Source organism: Mustela nivalis (genome assembly GCF_964662115.1).
Source record: "Mustela nivalis genome assembly, chromosome: 1".
Taxonomy (NCBI): Eukaryota; Metazoa; Chordata; class Mammalia; order Carnivora; family Mustelidae; genus Mustela; species Mustela nivalis.
This window is the reverse complement of record NC_139020.1, coordinates 119560351-119580400: the sequence shown is the minus strand read 5'-3', so window position 1 is coordinate 119580400 and position 20050 is coordinate 119560351. Positions and strand designations below refer to the sequence as shown.

General features: G+C 36.2%; 2 protein-coding genes and 1 pseudogene across 3 annotated transcripts in view; 2 read left to right on the top strand and 1 right to left on the bottom strand.

Moving 5' to 3' along the window:
• The window catches only part of SLC15A2 (solute carrier family 15 member 2), a 93796-nt gene that overhangs the window by 4760 nt on the left and 68986 nt on the right, over nt 1-20050 (top strand). The window contains exons 2-4 of the mRNA XM_082740348.1: nt 4460-4554; nt 10543-10679; nt 12824-12969. The gene's annotated coding sequence lies outside the window, so the exon portion shown is untranslated. The remainder of the gene's footprint in view (nt 1-4459; nt 4555-10542; nt 10680-12823; nt 12970-20050) is intronic.
• EAF2 (ELL associated factor 2) overlaps nt 1-20050 on the top strand; it is a 41927-nt gene that overhangs the window by 4727 nt on the left and 17150 nt on the right. Inside the window, exons 2-4 of the mRNA XM_082740791.1 lie at nt 4460-4554; nt 10543-10679; nt 12824-12969. Coding sequence (XP_082596917.1) covers nt 4460-4554; nt 10543-10679; nt 12824-12969 — 378 coding nt within the window. The remainder of the gene's footprint in view (nt 1-4459; nt 4555-10542; nt 10680-12823; nt 12970-20050) is intronic.
• LOC309842303 (ribonuclease inhibitor pseudogene) lies at nt 18446-19696 on the bottom strand (annotated as a pseudogene). Its single transcript has 2 exons — nt 19676-19696; nt 18446-19628 (listed from the first exon to the last, which is right to left on the bottom strand). The product of its transcript is annotated as a ribonuclease inhibitor pseudogene (transcript).

Sequence of the window (20050 nt, the reverse complement as noted above, 5' to 3'; positions counted from 1 at the left end):
TCCCGGCTCTGCAGGGGGGTCCCACTTCTCCCTCTTTCACTTCCCTTGCTTGTGTTCCTCTCTCACTGTCTTTCTCTCTCTCTGTCAAATAAGTAAATAAAATCTTTAAAAAAGTGGTGATATATTATAAAGAAAAAGAATCAGTATTTGAACACTATAACAGAGATTATAGATTAACAGCCTATTGGCTGAATTTGACAGTAGAGATTCTTTGTTTCACCCACACAGTTGTTGTTTAAACATAAATTTGTTGTAAATAAAATATCAAGATATTTTATACAGAGATTGATTACCAGCTTCTCTTTCAAAAATTAGAGATAACCTGGCCACACCAAACATGTATTCCTCTTGGCACAGCTGATTGTCTTCTTGATATTGGGTTTATGCACTACGATTCCCCAGTGGTCTGCTTCACTGCCTTGGCTTACCTTTCTGGCCTCTTCTCTAAAGCATTATTTAGCTGTAGTTAAATGCAGTCATATCTCCCAGTATTGTCCTTTGTGTCACTGTCAGAAAAATATGGGCGATCAGAGAACCATGGTTTTGCTCTAAGGTGTCATTTTTGTTTTACTTATATATCACAGAGAATTCTTTTTTGTCAAATATTAAGTTTGGGTGCCCTCTATGAGAACAGAAATGTACTAGTGAAAAGTACAAAAGGAATATGGCAGTATCTACCCAAAAGAAATGAGAGTCTTGAAGTACAGATGACTCTGATCCTCAGGAAACAATTAGAAAACAAGCCTTTTGCACATAATTTAGCTGAAATAAGTTTATGCTTAAACTAAGCTTGTAGGTAGTTCAGAGAAGGATAAATATATCAACCAGAGTCAATTATAAAGAGCTCATATGATCCCATTATATTAAAGACATTATGCTAGGAGCCATATTTCAGGAGGAATTAAAAGTATGAGGCATTATGCTTTAAAATAATTACAGTCCAAAAGGACATGTACAGGAAGAGGTAAATAATGCCATGTCATTTATGTTAGGTTTTGATGAGTGGTATGGTAAAGGCTAAGAAGTGGACGTGCCCCCCCCCCCCCAAAAGAATATTTTGGAGAGTAAGGAAAGGGCTCCACCCAGCGACTACTTTAGGGAAGAGGAGACTTTGAAATAAGACTCACATTCTTCTTTTTTTTTTTTTTTTAAACATCGTAATTTTATTTTATTTTTTTCAGTGTTCCAGTACATGCCCTCCTTAATACCCACCACAAGATTCACATTCTAAGACCAAAAACAGAAAAACAGATGGGCAAGCTATAGGTACTTTAATAGTTTAGCTTTTTGTTGATTGAAAACTAGTTTGCCCTCAGCAATAATAGAAGGAGATGGCTCTGAAAGATATTATGGAAAAAGACATAGTGATTAGATGTGAGTGATGAAGAAGATAGAGGAACATTTACAGGAATACATACACTGGTGAGCAGAACCTTGAAGGAGAGTTAAAATTAGAAGGTTGTGAACACTTTAAGACAAAGGCTTTTACTGGGTACCCCTATAGGCCATGATGATAAATTACTTATATCAAAAATATTTTAGGGGCACCTGGGTGGCTCAGTGGGTTAAAGCCTCTGCCTTCGGCTCAGGTCATGATCCCAGGGTCCTGGGATCGAGCCCTGTATTGGGCTCTCTCTCAATGGGGAGCCTGCTTCCTCCTCTCTCTCTGCCTGCCTCTCTGCCTACTTGTGATCTGTCCGCCAAATAAATAAATAAAAATCTTAAAAAAAATATTTAAGTGGTATTTACTTCATATATTCTGTATACATCCTTACAAAATGAAGTTTTCACTTTAAGGTTTCAAATGATATGTACTAGCTGAAATTGCGCTTACCTTCTTTCTCCATAAACGTTGATATCAATAATCAGGGGCACATGGGTGGCTCAGTTGGTTAAGTGTCTGCCTTCGGGTCAGGTCATGATCCCGGGGTCCTGGGATGGAGCCCCATGTGTGGCTCCCCACTGAGTGGGAAGTCTCCTTCTCTCTCTCCCTGCACCTGCTCCCCCTCCTGTGTGTGCACTCATGTGCGTGCTCTCTCTTTCTCTCTCTCTAGTAAGTAAATAAAATATTAAAAAAAAAATAAGGCTGATATCAAAGGTTGTTGATTAACCTCTTACCTTTTTATTCTACTAAATTTATGGTTCCTTATTCTAGCTTTAGCAAATATGAATTTTATGATCTTGGGCAAGGGACTTAATTTCTCCCACCATCCTCTGCCTTCTCTGTAAGAGGGATATTCACTACTTTAAGAATTTTTTTTTTTAAATACAGATTCTTTTTTTTTTAAAAAAGATTTTATTCATTTATTGGACAGAGAGAGAGATCACAAGTAGGCAGAGAGGCAGGCAGAGAGAGAGGAAGGGAAGCAGGCTCCCCGCCGAGCAGAGAGCCTGATGTGGGGCTTGATCCCAGGACTCTGAGTTCACGACCTGAGCCAAAGACAGAGGCTTAACCCACTGAGCCACCCAGGTGCCCCTACTTTAAGAATTTTTGTGAATGTTTGAGATAAAAGTATTTAGGGAAATTTTTAAAATAATATATAAGTAATAGCTGTTACTAATATTTACTTTTGTATCTTTGTTTATTCTCTTATATTTTCCTGCCTTCTGCTTTCTACTTTTTCTTTATTCCTGTGATACTAAAGGCTCAGTTCAAATTTGTTTTCTTAAATATTATTGCCTTTTAATCAATTAACACTAACACTTATTTCTCTAGAACTTCTTTTAAGCACCAAAAACTTAACACCTAAATTATTTTTTAACTTTCTCATTACCTTACTGCTACTAACTACCCAACTTATTTTCAGTCTTTATCCTCAGTGGTACTACTTAAGGATACACTGTAAATCAAATTCTTTCACATTTTCTATGTTGCTTATTTTATTTTTTATCTGTTTCTTAAAATCTAGAAATAAGCATCAAGGTTTTAAGAGATATTGCATGTATTCAGTTTTTAATAAGGCAGCATAAAGAATAAACCACATTATAAAGAACATTTCGTGTGAATTGTTTATATTCATATGTGCTTAGGGAAGTTAAGAATGGATTTCATGGGCGCCTGGGTGGCTCAGTGGGTTAAGCCGCTGCCTTCGGCTCAGGTCATGATCTCAGGGTCCTGGGATCGAGTCCCACATCGGGCTCTCTGCTCAGCAGGGAGTCTGCTTCCTTCTCTCTCTCTGCCTGCCTCTCAGTGTACTTGTAATTTCTCTCTGTCAAATAAATAAATAAAATCTTTAAAAAAAAAAAAAAGAATGGATTTTATTTCTTAGAGTCGTTGTAATAATGAAATATGAAGTGTTAAGCAAGATGCCTGGCAGGAAGTAAGTGTTCCATAAATATTAGCGATTATAATTACCATTGGGAAGCAGGACCAGCTTTTGTTTATTGAAAGAAGATAATTTGATGAACACTGGAATATTCTCTTTTCCCAAGATCTACCTATTATAGTTCCCTAAATTCTAATAAATGTTCAGTACTTTGGATTTAAACTTTTTGTCTTTGGCTTCCCTGTTAATATAAAGATCTGTCTCTTGAGGTAAGGGTAATTGGGGTAGGCCTTTTAGGGATTGATAATGTTCTGCTTCTTGATCTTGTTGCTGATTACATATGTGTCACTTTGTGAAAATTCGTCAAGCTTATGACTCATGTTCTAGCTTGCATGTATCCTTTAATAAAGAGTTAACCTGGAAAAAATATATGTTACCCGAGGAGTCCTATATTAGAATTATCAGTCATTTATATGAATTCATGTGAATTATTTTTAAGTTGCTCCCATATCTTAGAGTTTTATAAACTTGTTCAGTATATGAAATATCTGAGCACTTTAAATTCCTTCTGAATAATATATTTTAATAACATTTGAATTATGATTTAATTCAAAATGAAAACCCATTTTAAATTCTTCTGAAGATTTGGTTAAATTTACATATCCTTTAATGGTAGGATTCATGAAAAACTCAAACTGTTAGCTCAATGATTGCTTTTCCTTAAGTTTTCCCATGAGTATGTGTTTTCCATGTATTCATTAATTATGTATTCTGCTGGGACAGAAGACAAGTGATAACAGACACCCAAGATGGCTTAAGAAAAATTACAGGAGTAAAAGCCTGAAAATTGAAAACATTCTACTGGTACTAGTTTTTAACCAAATTGTGAAAACACTGACGTTATGTATTTTTTACCAGTAGAACATCTTAGTTTAGTTTATCTTGACCTAAACAGGATTCAGAGGAAGCATGGTTTGAGGAATACTATTTTAGAATTTAGCTGTTTCTCAGAATTATACATATGGAAATAAAGTAGATTCGATTTTATATGTAATATGAAGACTCTTCTAAAACCATTTTAATTACTGGCTGTTGCAAAGTGACTTATCAATGAAACATGTTCATATTTTTAATATCCAGGTACCCAGCTATTGTTCCATTTTGTAAAAATCCATATCTGTCTCTATTTTTAGATGACTTCAAACCTGCTTCTATTGATACTTCCTGTGAAGGTGAGCTTGAAGTCGGCAAAGGTGAACAGGTGACAATAACTCTGCCCAATATAGAAGTGAGTATTTGTATATATTCAGACTGAAAGTATCTTTTTGCAGGATTTTTACTAAATTCAAATGAAAATAATTGCACAGTTCATGCAGTGGTAGTTGAAGTAATTAACAAATACACCAAAGCAAAAAAACAAAAAACAAAAACAAAAAAAACTTTTTTTAAGCCATTTTAGGTAAAGCAATCTGAAAATACTTTTTAAAAATACTTTGATCTATTTAATAAGTTTCAGGAACTATCATTTCAAATGATCTGAAACACTTAGAGGTCTAAACATATACTTATTAAACTAGTATTATGAACCAGATTTTGTACTCTAAACTAGGAATAATAGCATGTTCCCAGCCTTCTTGTCCTAATCTGTTATAGCAGGACACACAGATGTCTAATGGTATATATTAGAGCATGTACAAAATTCTGTGTTAGTACATCCGTTGATTGAAATACTCTGCTTGGTAGAATCTTAAAAGGCTTCACAAGGCAGATGCTGTTTGAGCTGAGCCTTGAAGGACAAGTAGAATTTCATCAGGCAGAAAGGGAGTAGACTATTCTAGGCAGAAGAACAGTATGTAAATGGCTCTAATAGAGAAAGAACAAGAAGTTTGTGGAATAAATGAATTAATGTAGTAAATAAATAACAGAATTTTGAAAAATGATTGATAGAAGTAGTCTCTGGAAAGATGAATTGGGATCAGATGGTGAAAAATTTATCATCTTCTAATGTAGAATTTAGGCTTTATTCCATAGGTATTAGAATACCATTAGAGGTTTCTGAGGAGAGTAGTAACATGATTAGATTTTTGCTTTTAGAGTGGTTTTAGCAATAGTTTGGGGAATGGGTTAGGAAAAAAAGACACTAGGTCAAGGAGGCTTTAGCCAAAGTTTTGTCCATTTAAAAAATTTCCAGATGTTTCAAATACTATTTACATAAATAGACAAATTAAGTGTTGCTCTAGTTTTCTCAGCTTTTGAGTTAGAAATGTCTTTGCATTCAACTTGTTTCTTTTTTTCTTTTATACTGACTTGAGCTATTCTCAGAGAACACGAAGACTGTAACTTTATATTTTAACCTACAGAGAAAGCACTGGACTGAGATTTTTTCTCTGTTCTGTTGAATTTTTTAACAGAAATTATTTTGTGCTAATTCATCGACATTCTTGTTTGCATTTATGAGATGATTTGTTGTGATTGGAGGTAGAGCGAGCAAGCTCTCTATCCTCTAGTCTTCTAGGCTTCTTATTTTTTATCAGCCAACACTATTTATTGAGACCCCACTGTTATGTCAGACTGTATCAGTTGCTGCCTTTGAAAGAATTCCTAAGGTTAATTAAATTTGTGGAAAGACTTCTCATTTGCTCCCTTACAAACTGAAGGAAATGAACAACCAATTCAGTGTGATATGTGGATGAATAAACTTTTGCCTTATTCTGTTATGAAAAGCTGGCATCTCTAAATAGTTCGGAAATTTTGTACCAGTAAGTCAAAGGCCATTTTGCTTTATGATGTTTATTAAAGAAAAACCTAAACTATCCCCTTAATTCTAAAAGTTATTGAAAAACTTTAAGTTGATAACTGGTAGCACTAGCCTGGTCTCAGGTTATAGGATTATTGATCAGTGATGATTGGTTTGTGGAAAAAAAAAACTTTAACTTTGCCATGTAGATTTTTTTCCCTCAAATTAACAATTCTTCCATCCCCATTCCTTGCACTGCTTTGCTCTTACAAGCAGGTGGGGGTTCTTACATTTATTAATGAAACTTTCTCATTCACATATATCCTTCTTTAAGCAAGAGTTACCATCCACCATGTTTTTGGTTATGATCTCAATTGAGATATCTCTTTAGAGAATGACAAATATAGAGAGAAGTTTTCAAACCTTCACACTGTAAATTTCTAAAAGAGCAAAGAAATAATTTGGGAAGAAGTAATACCCCTCACCAGTCCACCAGAGATATATCCAAAAAGAATATGTCTCAATATTTGTGTCCATGTATGTATGCATGAGAAAGAAACAGAGGGCAGAAGGGCCATATTTGCACATACCTTCTGTATGGCAACACCTGTGCTAAGTAGCTATTGGGAACAGCAGAAAACTAGACATGGTCAGTGTCCTGGAAAATATTACCATTTAATGAGAAAGACAGGAAATAACTGCTTAAAATATTGAAATGTAAGGACTGTCACAGAGGTATATACAGAATATTACAGAAGTGCAGAAGAAAACTCAGCAGAGGAAGAAGAGATGCCAGGGTTTCCTGTCTTGAAGAAGAGTGGAAGTTACCCAGGTAAAGGAAAGAGGGAAGACATTTTAGGCAGAGAAAAGAAAAAGACATGGGTTAAGACAAGGCAACAAAAAAGTCTGTTATGTTTGAAGAACTACATATAAGCCACTCTGGCTAGATCAGAAGGAGTCCACTAGGAACATAGTGGGATATGGAAAGGCATTTAGGAATCAAATAAAAAAGTGTTTAATGTGTAATGCGAAAGAATTTTAAGTTTATTCTATAGCCCTTTTAGACAGCTGAAATAAAATAGTTAAAATTACCACCTGTAGAAAGCAAATATTTTTTTCTGCTGACCATACAGTCCTAGAACAATTGTGAATAAGAGTAGAAATTACATTCTCAAAAACACTTTGTGGCTTTCTTCCCTTAAGAATTTTGTTAAACAAGTAGGAGGTTTAATATTTCTTCAGAGTTCTTCTTAAGTTTATGGAAATGTAATGAATGTTGGTCGGGGTATTTAGATTCTCTATTTTCTCTATGAACTTGCTTTCATCATTTGGGTAAAAATGACTAGAAGGTAGAAGTCATTCTATAAAATGGAACTTTCATTATACTATACTTTCAAGAGTACCTTCAGTTTCTGGCCATTCCTTCATAAGGTAGATTTTCTTATTTTCATTCCTCTGGATTTCCTTTGTTAATGCCAAGTAGAAGAACCTAATAAAAATGAAGACTATTAAGCTGATTAATATTGGGCATTTACAAATCTCTCTTCCTTACAAATAATTCTCTATATTTGGCTATTATAAACTTTCAAAATGTTAAATCTTGAGGGGAAAAGACCTAACTATAATGATTTGTCTTTGGTGCTGTCCAAATGTGACATTCTTTAGTGTTATCTCTATCTTGAGGAGTACTTTTGTGGGACTCATTGAAATAGTCCACTTCAAACTTCCAAACTACCCTTCCTGTTATGCAGGAAATGCATCTCTAATGGCTGCTTTTGACGTTAGCCCCCAAATGTTGACTTGTGGAAATTCTATATGTCAGATGTGCTACTATCCCACTCTAAGCCACCCTCTTTGGCAATGTCCCTTCCAGGATGAACTGTTTGATTCTGTCCACCGAGTATTTAGCTCAAATGAGAAATTAGCCCACCACATTCTTGGGACCTCAGCTTATTTTAAGACTGGTTCTATTTTCACATCTTATTGTAATTATGTTTTTTAATGAATTGTATCTTTTACCATATATATTTTTTAATCCTGTTTTTGTGATTTTAATCTTAGTACCTTGTCTCATAGTAATATTGCACCCTTTCTTTTGATTTGCATGTTCATGGAATCTCTGTCTGTTTTTTTTTAATTCAGCTGACATTTTGTTTTAAATATATCTTTTGTTAACAGAATATTGTTTCTTTTTTTATGAATTTATTTTTGAGAAAGACAGAAAGAGCACATGAGTAGGGGTAGGGGTAGAAGGGGAAGGAGAGAGAGAATCCCAAGAAGACTCCACACTAAGCATGGAGCATGAAGCGGGGCTCAATCTCACAGTCCTGAGATCATGACCTGAGGTCATGACTTTAGCCAAAACCAAGAGTCAGGTGCTCAACAGACTGAGCCACCCAGGTGTCCTATTCTGTTTCATTTTTAAACCTAGTTTGACACTTCCTGTTTTTATTAAAAGAATTCTATCCACATTTAGTTCAAAGCTGATGTGCCTGATTTTTACATCTATCATCTTTGGTATGTTTATTAGTTATTTTAGTTTTTCCCTCATTTTTTAAATTAGTTTCATTAAGCATCTCTTCTTTCTTTTTCCCTTCTCCTATTTGGGAGTACAATTGTACTTTTCCCTTTCATTACTGATTAATTTCCTGTCCTGGTATTCATAGTCAGGCATGATCAGATTTCCCTGTCAGCAGATGGGGGACAAAATTGAAACGACAGTAGGGAGGAGAATAGGAACTGAGGTGAGATGATGGTTGCATTATGAAGTTGGGTAATAGTAAATATGGAGATGATTGGATGTATTCAGTAATTTTTTTGTTTGTTGGTTCGTTTTTGAGGAGTGAATGAGTTTAATGTTGTAAATATAGAACATTTGGAACAGTGTCTAGTACTCTGTAGATGTTCACATATATTTATACAAGGCAGTCTTTTTAAAAGGTTAATTCTGAGGACACCTGGGTGGTTCATTTGGTTGAGCATCAGACTTTTGATTTTTGGCTTAGGTCATGATCTCAGGGTCCTGAGATCCAGTCCCACGCTGGGCTCCATGCTGGGCATGAAGCCTGCTTAGGATTCCCTTTCTTCTTCTCCCTTTGCCCCTCCCGCTGCTTGTGTGTGCTCTTGCATGCTATAAATGAATGAATGAATGAATGGTCATTCTTCTGCAAATGCTTCTTATGACTTACAGAAAAAAAAAAAAAAATCTCAAACCCTCCCCAGAGCCAGCAAGACCCTGCAGGATCTAACACTTATCCATCTGCCCAAGCTCATCTTCCTTTCCCACAAGCCCTTTGCTCTCCCTTCATCTTTCTGGCCTCAGATCTTTTGCACTTGCTGTTTCCTTTTCCTGAAGCCCCCCACCCCCAGTTCTGTGGTGGCTGAGTCCTTATCTTTCAGGCTGCCTCTGATTTAAATTTCATTTGCTGAAAATAGTTAATTTAGAGGCAAAGACAACTCATATGCTTGGGAGTTTCTTGGTAATTTAATACTTTAATACTCCTTTCTTGGGGTATAGAATAAGGGAATAGGCAGTAATTAAAGTTTAAGATAGGAATAGTGCTCAATTTAATAAAAAAGCTTTGCTTTTTAAAAGCTTGTTCAAAGTGTGGAAGACAGGTATAGAGACTATGAAAATTTTATTTAACTTGTTACTTCGGATCAAAATGTTCAGATTGTTCATATTCAGTATCCATTTAGTATTTGTGAAGGGCTTGGTACTTCAGGTGCTAGGAGCAAGAAAAGAAATCATAATCCAGTCCTTTAATGTTCAGGAACTCAACGTGCAATAATGTATTATAATTTTAAGATCTATCCTAAGTAGGAATACAAATATTATAAAGAAGAACATTGCACAAATCTCTTATTAACTGTAATTTGAGTCCTTGAATTGCTGTTTAGGGGTATCCTACTCATTTCTTCCCCTATTCCTCATATTTGCTGTAAATTGATAGTTATATCTAAAGGTTTAATGAGAGATTGTGTGTGTGTGTGTGTGTGTGTGTTTAGGCAAGAATACTTTATAGGTGATACTGTTTACTTTTATATTGCATCATGAAGTGTATCCAGTTGTCTCAATTAATGATGCTAAAATTAATAGTGAGGTTTAGCCTAACAGGTAACCTGCGTAGGTAAGTGCCATTTTAAGAAAATACCATATTTGAAAAACTAAGCTTATACAGGAAGAAGGAATGGATAGGAAATACGATTCATGGCTTCTGTTCCTTTATCTGTAAAAAGTATTGGTTGCATTAAAATTGAATCCCAATTGCCTGTTGTAGACCAATGAAACAAATCTTTAATGACTTAGGGCAAGTACTTCCTCTATTTCCTTTCCTCGGTGATAGCAGGTTTGAGACCTCAGCTTTGTTTCATCTCTGTCTTTTTTTACTATGAATCCTTGTTGTCCAACTAATGGACTTAGAAAGTTAGATGGACTTGAGGTATAACATAGATTGAGAAACACAGAAGATTTAAAAGGCTCTCCCAACTGAATTTCTATGATAAATTTCAAGTAATGATAATTAACTTTTTAAACAGGGTTCAACTCCACCAGTAACTGTTTTCAAAGGTTCAAAGAAACCTTACTTAAAAGAATGCATTTTAATTATTAACCATGACACTGGAGAATGTCGACTAGAAAAACTCAGCAGTAACATCACTGTAAAAAAAACAAGGTATGTGGTTAATGAAATAAATTACTTTATCAACAAATAAATTGCTAAGAAAATGTCAATGAAAGAAATGATTGGACCAAGTACATTATTATGCAAGGATTATTTCTGCATGATACAGAAATGTTTTAATCTTTTTCCAAGTTTAAATTTGGTAGAGATCCTTAGCCAAAGACTTTTACCCCTTCTTCTATGACATATAAAAGCTTTTTTGTTTCTGAATGTTTTCTGTATATGGAGGTCTACATTTATTTTATTTTAAGTGTTTTCATAGAATTGGACTTAAAAGAACCATTATACACTTTGCAAAATAATTTCATCTTCACTAGTAAAAATTTATTAAGCACCTAGAACATGTAAGGCACTAAGAAAAGAACAATATCTTATACAAATACTAACCTCAAAATGTCTGCATTTTAACTGGATTAACAGATAATTCTATTTAAAAAGTCAGTAAGAATATAGCCATCTCATATTCTTGTTTGTAAACATGTGGTGCATTATCATGCAATATAAGGGACCTACACTAAAAGCCATAAAAATAGCATAGACAAAAATTGTTCTAGGACTTAAGGGAATGGAGAAGTTATCATTTATTCGAGCATTTAGGGAGTCCTTACTGATGTCTTGAGAGGTTAAGAATTCGAAGGGATACATGCACCCTGATGTTTATAGCAGCATTATCAACAAATAGCCAAAATATGAAAACAGCCCAAATGTCCACCAGTTGATGAATAGATAAAGAAGATGTGGTATATGTACATACACAATGGAATATTACCCAGCCATAAAAAAGAATGAAGTCTTGCCATTTGCAGCGACCTGGATGGAGCTGGAGAGTGTTATCCTAAGTGAAATAGTCAGAGAGAGACAAATAATGTATGCTTTCATTCATATGTGAAATTTAAGAAACAAAACAATTATAGGTGAAAAAAAGAGAGAGGGACAACCAAGAAACATACCCTTAACCATAGAGAACAAACTGATGGTTACCACACAGGAGGTGGGTGGAAGGAAGGATTAAATGGGTGTTAGGAATTAAGGAGGGCACTTGTGATAAGCACTGGATGTTGAATATAAGTGGTGAATCACTAAATTCTACACCTGTAACTAATATTATACTGTATGTTAACTAACTAGAATTTAAATAAAAACTTTTTAAAAAAAGAAAAAAGATTTGGGACTTCCCCCTCCAAACATACTTTATGATAAGAATTAATATGGGTGCTTATTAAATATGAGTTCCCAAATCCAACTTCAGATCAAAGAAGGACCCTAGAAAGCTCTATTTTTATTATCCCCTCCTTGCCCCAGTAATTTTTATTAGTAATTTTTATTAGTAGAAAATATTTAATTGATTAGAGAGAACAGGAAGTTGTAGGCAAAGCTTGAAGGCAGGAATATATCTATCTGACTTATTTGGAGCCAGTGAATAAGACCTGTTTGAATAGAGCAGACATTTGTTTCTGTGCCCCGGTATAAGGAGATTGACTTGCTTACATTTTTTTGAAACATTAATCCATGAAACAAGTTGGGTAGAATGAAACAATGTGGCAAACAGAAAAATACATAAACCATGATTTTTGGAAGTAGGAATGAAGAGAATAGTGAGGTTCTAAATACTCTGTGAAGGTATAACTGATAGGATTTGGTGACTGGAAATGGAAGATAGAGAAGTCAAGCATAACTGTATTATATACTTTTCTCTTAAAAATATTCAAAAGAAAGTGTATGAATCTCCTTTAGTAACATGTCTTAAAGTTGGGAATGAAAAATGTGAGAGTGAATTGATTTTAACAGAAATGATAATTTTAGAATTTAGGGGATATGTTGTATTTGTTATACACTTATGTATAACTTCTGTTTATCTTTGTAATTTGTATACATCTTATTTTTTCAATTTTGAGTAGTAATCTTGTTTTTTTATTTACATTTGTATCCCCCACTGGATCTGTGTATATATCATGCATACAGCAGGGCCCAATAGATAGTTGTTAAATAATGAACTAAACTAATGTTTTAATTTTTGAATGTCATTTTAAGGATATTTAGGGAAAAGAATAAGTGGTTAATTCTAGTAACTTTGTAAGTTGCAGTTGTTAAATTTCTATCATCCTTGTATTGAGCTTTGATATTCTTTATTCCAGAGTTGAAGGAAGTAGTAAAATTCAGTATCGTATAGAACAACAGCAGCAACAAATGCGAAATTCAGCTAGGACTCCCAATCTTGTGAAACATTCTCCATCTGAAGACAAAATGTCCCCAGCATCTCCCATGGATGATATTGAAAGAGGTAAAATCTAAATGTGTATAATGCCCCTTGTAAGAAGTTATTAAGATTTCAGTCATGGAAACACAAGAGACAAAGAAGGTCATTAGATAATGATAAAGGGATCATTTCATCAAGAGGATATAACGGTTGAAAATGTATATGCATCCATGCATCCAATATTGGAGCACCCTAATAATATTACACATTTATAGATCTGGGAAGAAATAGAGCTAGCAATGCAAAAATAGTAGGGGACTTCAATACCCTCACTTTCAACAATAGATATATCATCAACATATCATTCAACAATAGATATATCATCAAGACATCAAGAAAATCAATAAGAAAATACTGGATTTGAACTAGACTTTAGACCAGATAGACCTAACATATTTGTATAAAACATGCTATCCAATAGCAGCAGAATACACATTCCTCTCAAATATATGCTGAACATTCTCCATGATACAACATATGTTAGGTCACAAAGCAAGTCTTAATGAGTTTAAGGAGACTGAAATCATATTAAGTATCTTTTCCAACCACAGTGGTTTGAAATTAGTATCAACAATGGAAGAAATGGGGAAATTCACAAATTTGTGGAAATTAAACAACATGCACCTGAACAACCAATGGATTGAAGAAGAAATTGGAAGGGAAATTTTAAAGGAAAAGTGAATTAGGGGAAATCGGAGGGGGAGACAAACCATAAGAGACTGTGGACTTTAAGAAACAAACTGAGGGTTTTGGAGGGGAGGGGTGTGGGTGGATGGGTGAGCCTGGTTGTGGGTATTATGGAGGGCACGTATTGCACAGACCACTGGGTGTGGTGCATAAACAGTGAATCTTAGAACACTGAAAAAATTAAAATTTTAAAAATCTTGAAATATATGAAATGGAAGGGCAATATACCAGAACTTATAGGATACAGCAAAAGCTCTTCAAGAAAGAAATTTATAGGAATAAATGCCTACATTAAGAAAAAATTAAGATCTCAAATAACCTAACTTTATAACTTCAAGGGACTATAAAAAGAGCAAGCTAACCAAAATTCAGTGTAAGGAAGGAAATAACAAAGATTATTCAGAATTGAAATAAGAGAAATAGACTACAAAAACAATAGAAAAGATGAATGAAGCTGATTTGGTTTTTTAAAAAGATTAACCAGCTTTTAACTAATGAAGAAAAAAAGAGCAATGAGAGACATTATAACTGATAGTACAGAAATACATTCACAAGAGACTGAAAGATTATATACCAACAAGTTGTATAACCTAGAACAAATGGATAAATTCCTAGAAAGAGACAACCTACCAAGACTGAATCATGAAGAAAGAGAAAATCTGAACAGACCAACAATAAATAAGGAGATTAAATCAGTAATCAAAAAATCTCCTAGCAAAGAAAAGCCCACGTCCATATAGATGGCTTTACTGGTGAAATCTACCAAATGTTTAAAGAAGAATTAATGCCAGATCTTCTCAAGCTATTCCAGCAAAATGAAGAGGAGGAAACACTTTCAAATTAATTTTACAAATCCAGTATTACTCTGATACCAAAAGCCAGAGGACACTAAAAAAATTATAGACCAATATCCCAGATGAACGTAGGTGGAAAAGTCCTCAACAAAATACTAGCAAACCAGGTTCAATAGTATGTTAAATGGTTCATACACCATCATCAAATGGGATTTATGCTGGGGATGCAAGGATATTGCAACATATGCAAATCAATAGATGTGATATATCATGTTAACAGAATGATTTTCTCTGAAAATCATATCTCAGTAGATACAGAAAAAGCACTTGACAAAATTCAACACTTTCACCTTAAAAACTCTCAATGAATTAGATACAGAATAAATATAGATCTACATAATAAAGGCCATATATGAGAAGCCCGCAGCTATCATACTCAACAGCGAAAAGCTGAAAGTTTTCTTCTAAGATCAGGAATAAGACAAGACACTCTCATCTTCATTCATTCACCTAGAGAAAGGTATTTTGGCTCCTTCCACAGTTTGGCTATTGTGGACATTGCTGCTATGAACATTGGGGTATATATGACCCCCTTTTTTTTTAATCTTTGGGGTAAATACCCAGTGTACAATTGCTTGGTCATAGGGTAGCTTTATTTTTAACTTTATAAGGAACCTCCACATTGTTTTCCAAAGTGGCTGTACCAACTTGCAGTGAGTGGGGAAAATCACAGGGGGAGACAAACCATGAGAGACTATGGACTCCGGGAATCAAACTCAGGGTTCTGGGGTGGGTGATAGGTTGAGTCCAGTGATGCATATTAAGGAGGGCATGTATTGCATAGAGCACTGGGTGTTATATGTAAACAGTGAACCATGAAACACTACGTCAAAAACTAATGATGTACTATATGATGACTAACATAATTTAAAAAAAAGAAATCAAAAAGCAAAAAAAAAAAAAAAAAAGACAAGACACTGCATAGTACTAAAATCCTAGCCAGAGCAATTGGGCAAGAAAAAGAAAGAAATTGATCTAAATTGGAAAGAGGAAATAAATTTGTTTCTACAGATGACATGAGCTTATGCCTAAAAAACCCTAAAGACTCCACCAAAAAACTGTTAGAATAAGTGAATTCAGTAAAGTTGCAGGATACAAAATCAATATACAAAAACCAGTTACATTTCCATATACTAACAAACTATCGGAAAGAGAAATAAGTGAAATAACCTACACAGAGAAAGGTAAATATTATTTGATCACATGTGGAAGCAATCTAAAAAAGTTACACTCATAGATACCATATAGGAGAGTGGTTGCCAGGGACTGTAGGGGTAGGGAAAAGAGGAGATATTGGTCAAAGGGTAAAAACTTTGAGTAATAAGATGAATAAGTTCTGGGGATCTAATATACGCTATGGTGTCTAAATTTTTTTTATTGTGTTATATTAGTCACCATACAATACGTCATTAGTTTTTTTCCCCCTGTTTAGAAATCTTTATATTTTTCTTTCTTTTTTTTTTTTTTATTAACATATAACGCATTATTAGCCCCAGGGTACTAGTCTGTGAATCGCCAGGTTTACACACTTCATAGCACATACCCTCCCCAATGTCCATAACCATCTCCCTGCCCCTCTCCCCCCACAACCCTCAGTTTGTTTTGTGAGATTAAGAGTCTCTTATGGTTTGTCTTCCTCCCAATCCCATCTTGTTTCATTTATTCTTTTCCTACCCCCCAACCCCCCATGTTGCCTCTCAACTTCCTCATATCAGGGAGATCATATCATAACTGTCTTTCTCTAATTGGCTTATTTCGCTAAGCATAATACACTCTAGTTCCATCCATGTGGTCACAAAAGGCAAGATTTCATTTCTTTTGATGGCTGCATAGTATTCCATTATGTATATATATACCATCTCTTCTTTATCCATTCACCTGTTGATGGACATCTAGGTTCTTTCCATAGTTTGGCTATTGTGGACATTGCCGCTATAAACATTCGGTGCACGTGCCCCTTCAGATCACTACGTTTGTATCTTTAGGGTAAATACCCAGTAGTGCGATTGCTGGGTCATAGGGTCGCTCTATTTTCATCTTTTTGAGGAACCTCCATGCTGTTTTCCAGAGTGGTTGCACCAGCTTGCATTCCCACCAGCAGTGTAGGAGGGTTCCCCATTCTCCACATACATCATTAGTTTTTGATGTAGTGTTTCATTATGCATTGTTTGTATATAACACCCAGTGCTCTATATAATATGTGCCCTCCTTAATACCCACCACCTCTAAATTTTTTAATGATTTTATTTAAATTCTAGTTAGTTAACAGTGTAATATTAGTTTCAGATATACAATTTAGTGATTCAACACTCACCTACAACACCCATTGTTCATCACAACATGTGCATTCCTTAGTCCCCATCACCTATTTACCCCATCTCCTGCAGTCTCCCATCCAGCAACCCTCAGTTTGTTTTGTACAGTTAAGTGTAGGTTTCTTGGTTTGCCTCTCTTTTTTCCCCCTATGTTCATTTGTTCGTTTCTTAAATTCCACATGAGTGAAATCCTGTGGTATTTGTCTCTCTGACTGACTTATTTCACTTAGCATAATACTCTCTAGCTCTATCTATGTTGTTACAAATGACAAGATTTCATTCTTTTTTATGGCTGAGTAATATTCCATTGGAGGTATTTATGTGTGTATATATAAAATATATATTTATATATAAAGTTTATGTATATAATGTATATATATACAAATCTCACATATTCTTTATCCATTCATCAGCCGATGGACATTTGGGCTGTTTCCATAACATGTGACTATTAGCCATCTGTCTTCATTGGAAAAATGTCTATTCATGTCTTCTGCCCATTATTTAATCAGATTATTTGTGGTTTTTTGTGTCAAGTTTGATAAGTTTTTTAATATATATTTTTTATACCTACCCCTTGTCAAATATGCCATTTGCAAATATCTTCTCCCATTCTGAAGGTTGCCTTTTAGTTTTGTTCTTCTCTTTGCTGTACGGAAGCTCTTTATTTTGATGAAGTCCTAATAGTTTAATTTTGCTTTTGTTTCCTTGCCTCATGAGACATATCTAGTAAGCAGTTACTGTGGCTGATGTCAAAGAGGTTACTACCCGTGTTTTCCTCTTGGATTTTAATGGTTTCATGTCTCACAGTTAGGTCTTTAATCCATTTTACATTTATTTTTGTGTATGGTGTAAGAGAGTGGTCCAGTTTCATCCTTTTGCATGTTGCTGCCCAATTTCCCCACCGCTATTTGTTGAAGAGACTTTTTCCCACTGGATATTCTCTCCTGCCTTGTCAAAGTTGTGAGTTTATTTCTGGGTTTTCTATTCTGTTCTATTGATCTATGTGTCTATTTTTATGCCAGTAGTATGGTGTCTAAATTTTCTTTTTTTTTCTTTTTTTTTTTTAAAGATTTTATTTATTTATTTGTCAGGGAGAGAGAGCGAGCAAGCACAGGCAGACAGAGTGGCAGGCAGAGGCAGAGGGAGAAGCAGGCTCCCCGCCAAGCAAGGAGCCTGATGTGGGACTCAATCCCAGGATGCTAGGATCATGACCTGAGCCGAAGGCAGCCGCTTAATCAACTGAGCCACCCAGGCGTCCCAAGTGTCTAAATTTTCTAAGAGAGCAGATCTTACGAGTTCCCATCACACACACACACACACACACACACACACTCTCTCTCTCTCTCTCTCTCACACACACACACAAATGGAAGCTATGAGGTGATGAATAATGTCCATCAAAGCATTAAGTTGTACATTTGGTTTTTTTCCTCTTGCCCCAAAAAAGTGCTTTAATAATTATGTCTAAAATTTTCTCATAGAAATCAGTTGATTTTAGTGTTTTTCTTCAGTCAAAGCTAGGACACCAGAGTAAAAGCCCCTGGGAGAAGCCAGTCCCCTGTGGGGTCCCAGGTAGGGCCTGTCAGAAGAGCAGGTTTCAGAAGCTGGGGCTGGAGGCTACTCAGGAGATGGGCCTCAGGCTCAGCTTGAGCCCTTCCCCGACCTGCAGGCAATCCTGTCTCCATCCAGTAGATGTCGTATTATTCCAGAGCATGTCATTATTGCCTGAAGTGCTGCTTGTGCAGGCTGTGGATGGCCAGCAGGAGCAAGGCCAGGCTTTGACAGCCACTGTCTATCGTGTCGCATTCCCTGAGCCAGGGGACTCACAGTGTGGTGCGGAAATGGCCCAGACCATTGCAGAGTTCCTGAACTCCAGAATCCCCCAGGTTGTTGCTCATTGGCAGCATCACCAGAACTGTTTTGGGTCAAAGTCATGCTGAAGTGGTGGCAGCAGGCGGCTGTAAGCTGCAGGACTTTGCCCACCAGGCTCAACTCTTCAGGCTATCCTTGGCCCTAAGGACATGGCACAGGTCTCTACAACCCCTGATGGTGAGCTCACAGTCCCAGAGCCACTGGGCCCTGAGTCAGGATCTATGGTGTAGCATTCTGGGGCATAGCTCAGCAATGCCTAGGTCACCCTGCTTGTCACCCAGGTCCAGCGCCTGCAGTGAGTCCTTGGAGGTCACAATACCACACAGGTTCTTCCCATTGGCCCATATGAGGCCACAGTTCTCCAGCTCGAGCATCTCAAACTGGTGGCAGGTAGAGTCCACTGGGCCGTTGTATAGCGCTCAGACGACAGCCTCACAGATGTCATCGTTGCTCACCATGAACTCCTTAGAATGCTGCTTGGCCTTTGAACACCACAGCTAGGGGCTCAAAACTAGCAGCTATCAGGCTGTAGTACTCTAGCTGAAGGATCTCACAGCAACACTGGGAGTCCAAGAGACCTTTGCGGAACAGCTACAGGCCTGCATCCGCCAACAAATTATCAGTGAAGTGCAGTTTGTGAAGGATGGGCACCAAGTGCTGCACGCAGGACAGGACCCCACAGGCAGCCTCCATCAGGCAGCAATTCTGCATCTTGCAGGTGGGGCTCTACGGACCCTGGAGCACGAGGTGCATACCAGCATCACCCAGCTCTTTTGGTGCACAGCCTAAGCTCAGTCAGGGAGGGATTGGCCCAGAGAGCACAGCTGACATCCTTGCAACACAGCTTTGTGAGACCCCTGTCATCCAGCCTGACCACCTTGAACTGTTGGATCAGAGGCAGGAGCTCTCTCCACTCAGCATCACCCAATTGCTCACACTGAACATCCAGATTCTTAGTTCAAGGCAAAGTGTTTTCTCAGGCCAAACTGCTTTTTACACTGGGGCTGGGGAGCCTGTCATACACTTTGAATATACAGTTTTGTCAACTATAGGTCAGAGCAGCTAGGAAAAAAAAAGAAATCCATCTGTATGTACTGTTCCCTTATACACATTGGGAGAGTAAGAGGATTTGGAGGGTAGTTTCTGCCAAAATAGATTTTAATTTTTATAGTTTTAATTTTTCACATTCTTTACTTAAATTACAAATATATTTAATTAAGTATAATGGTATAAGTGTAGCATTTAGATTTGGCATTGTCTATGTCTTTTTTTTAATTTAACTTTTTTTCAGTGTTCTAAAATTCATTCTTTATGCATCACACCCAGTGCTCCATGTAATACGTGCCCTCCGTAATACCCACCACCAGGCTTACC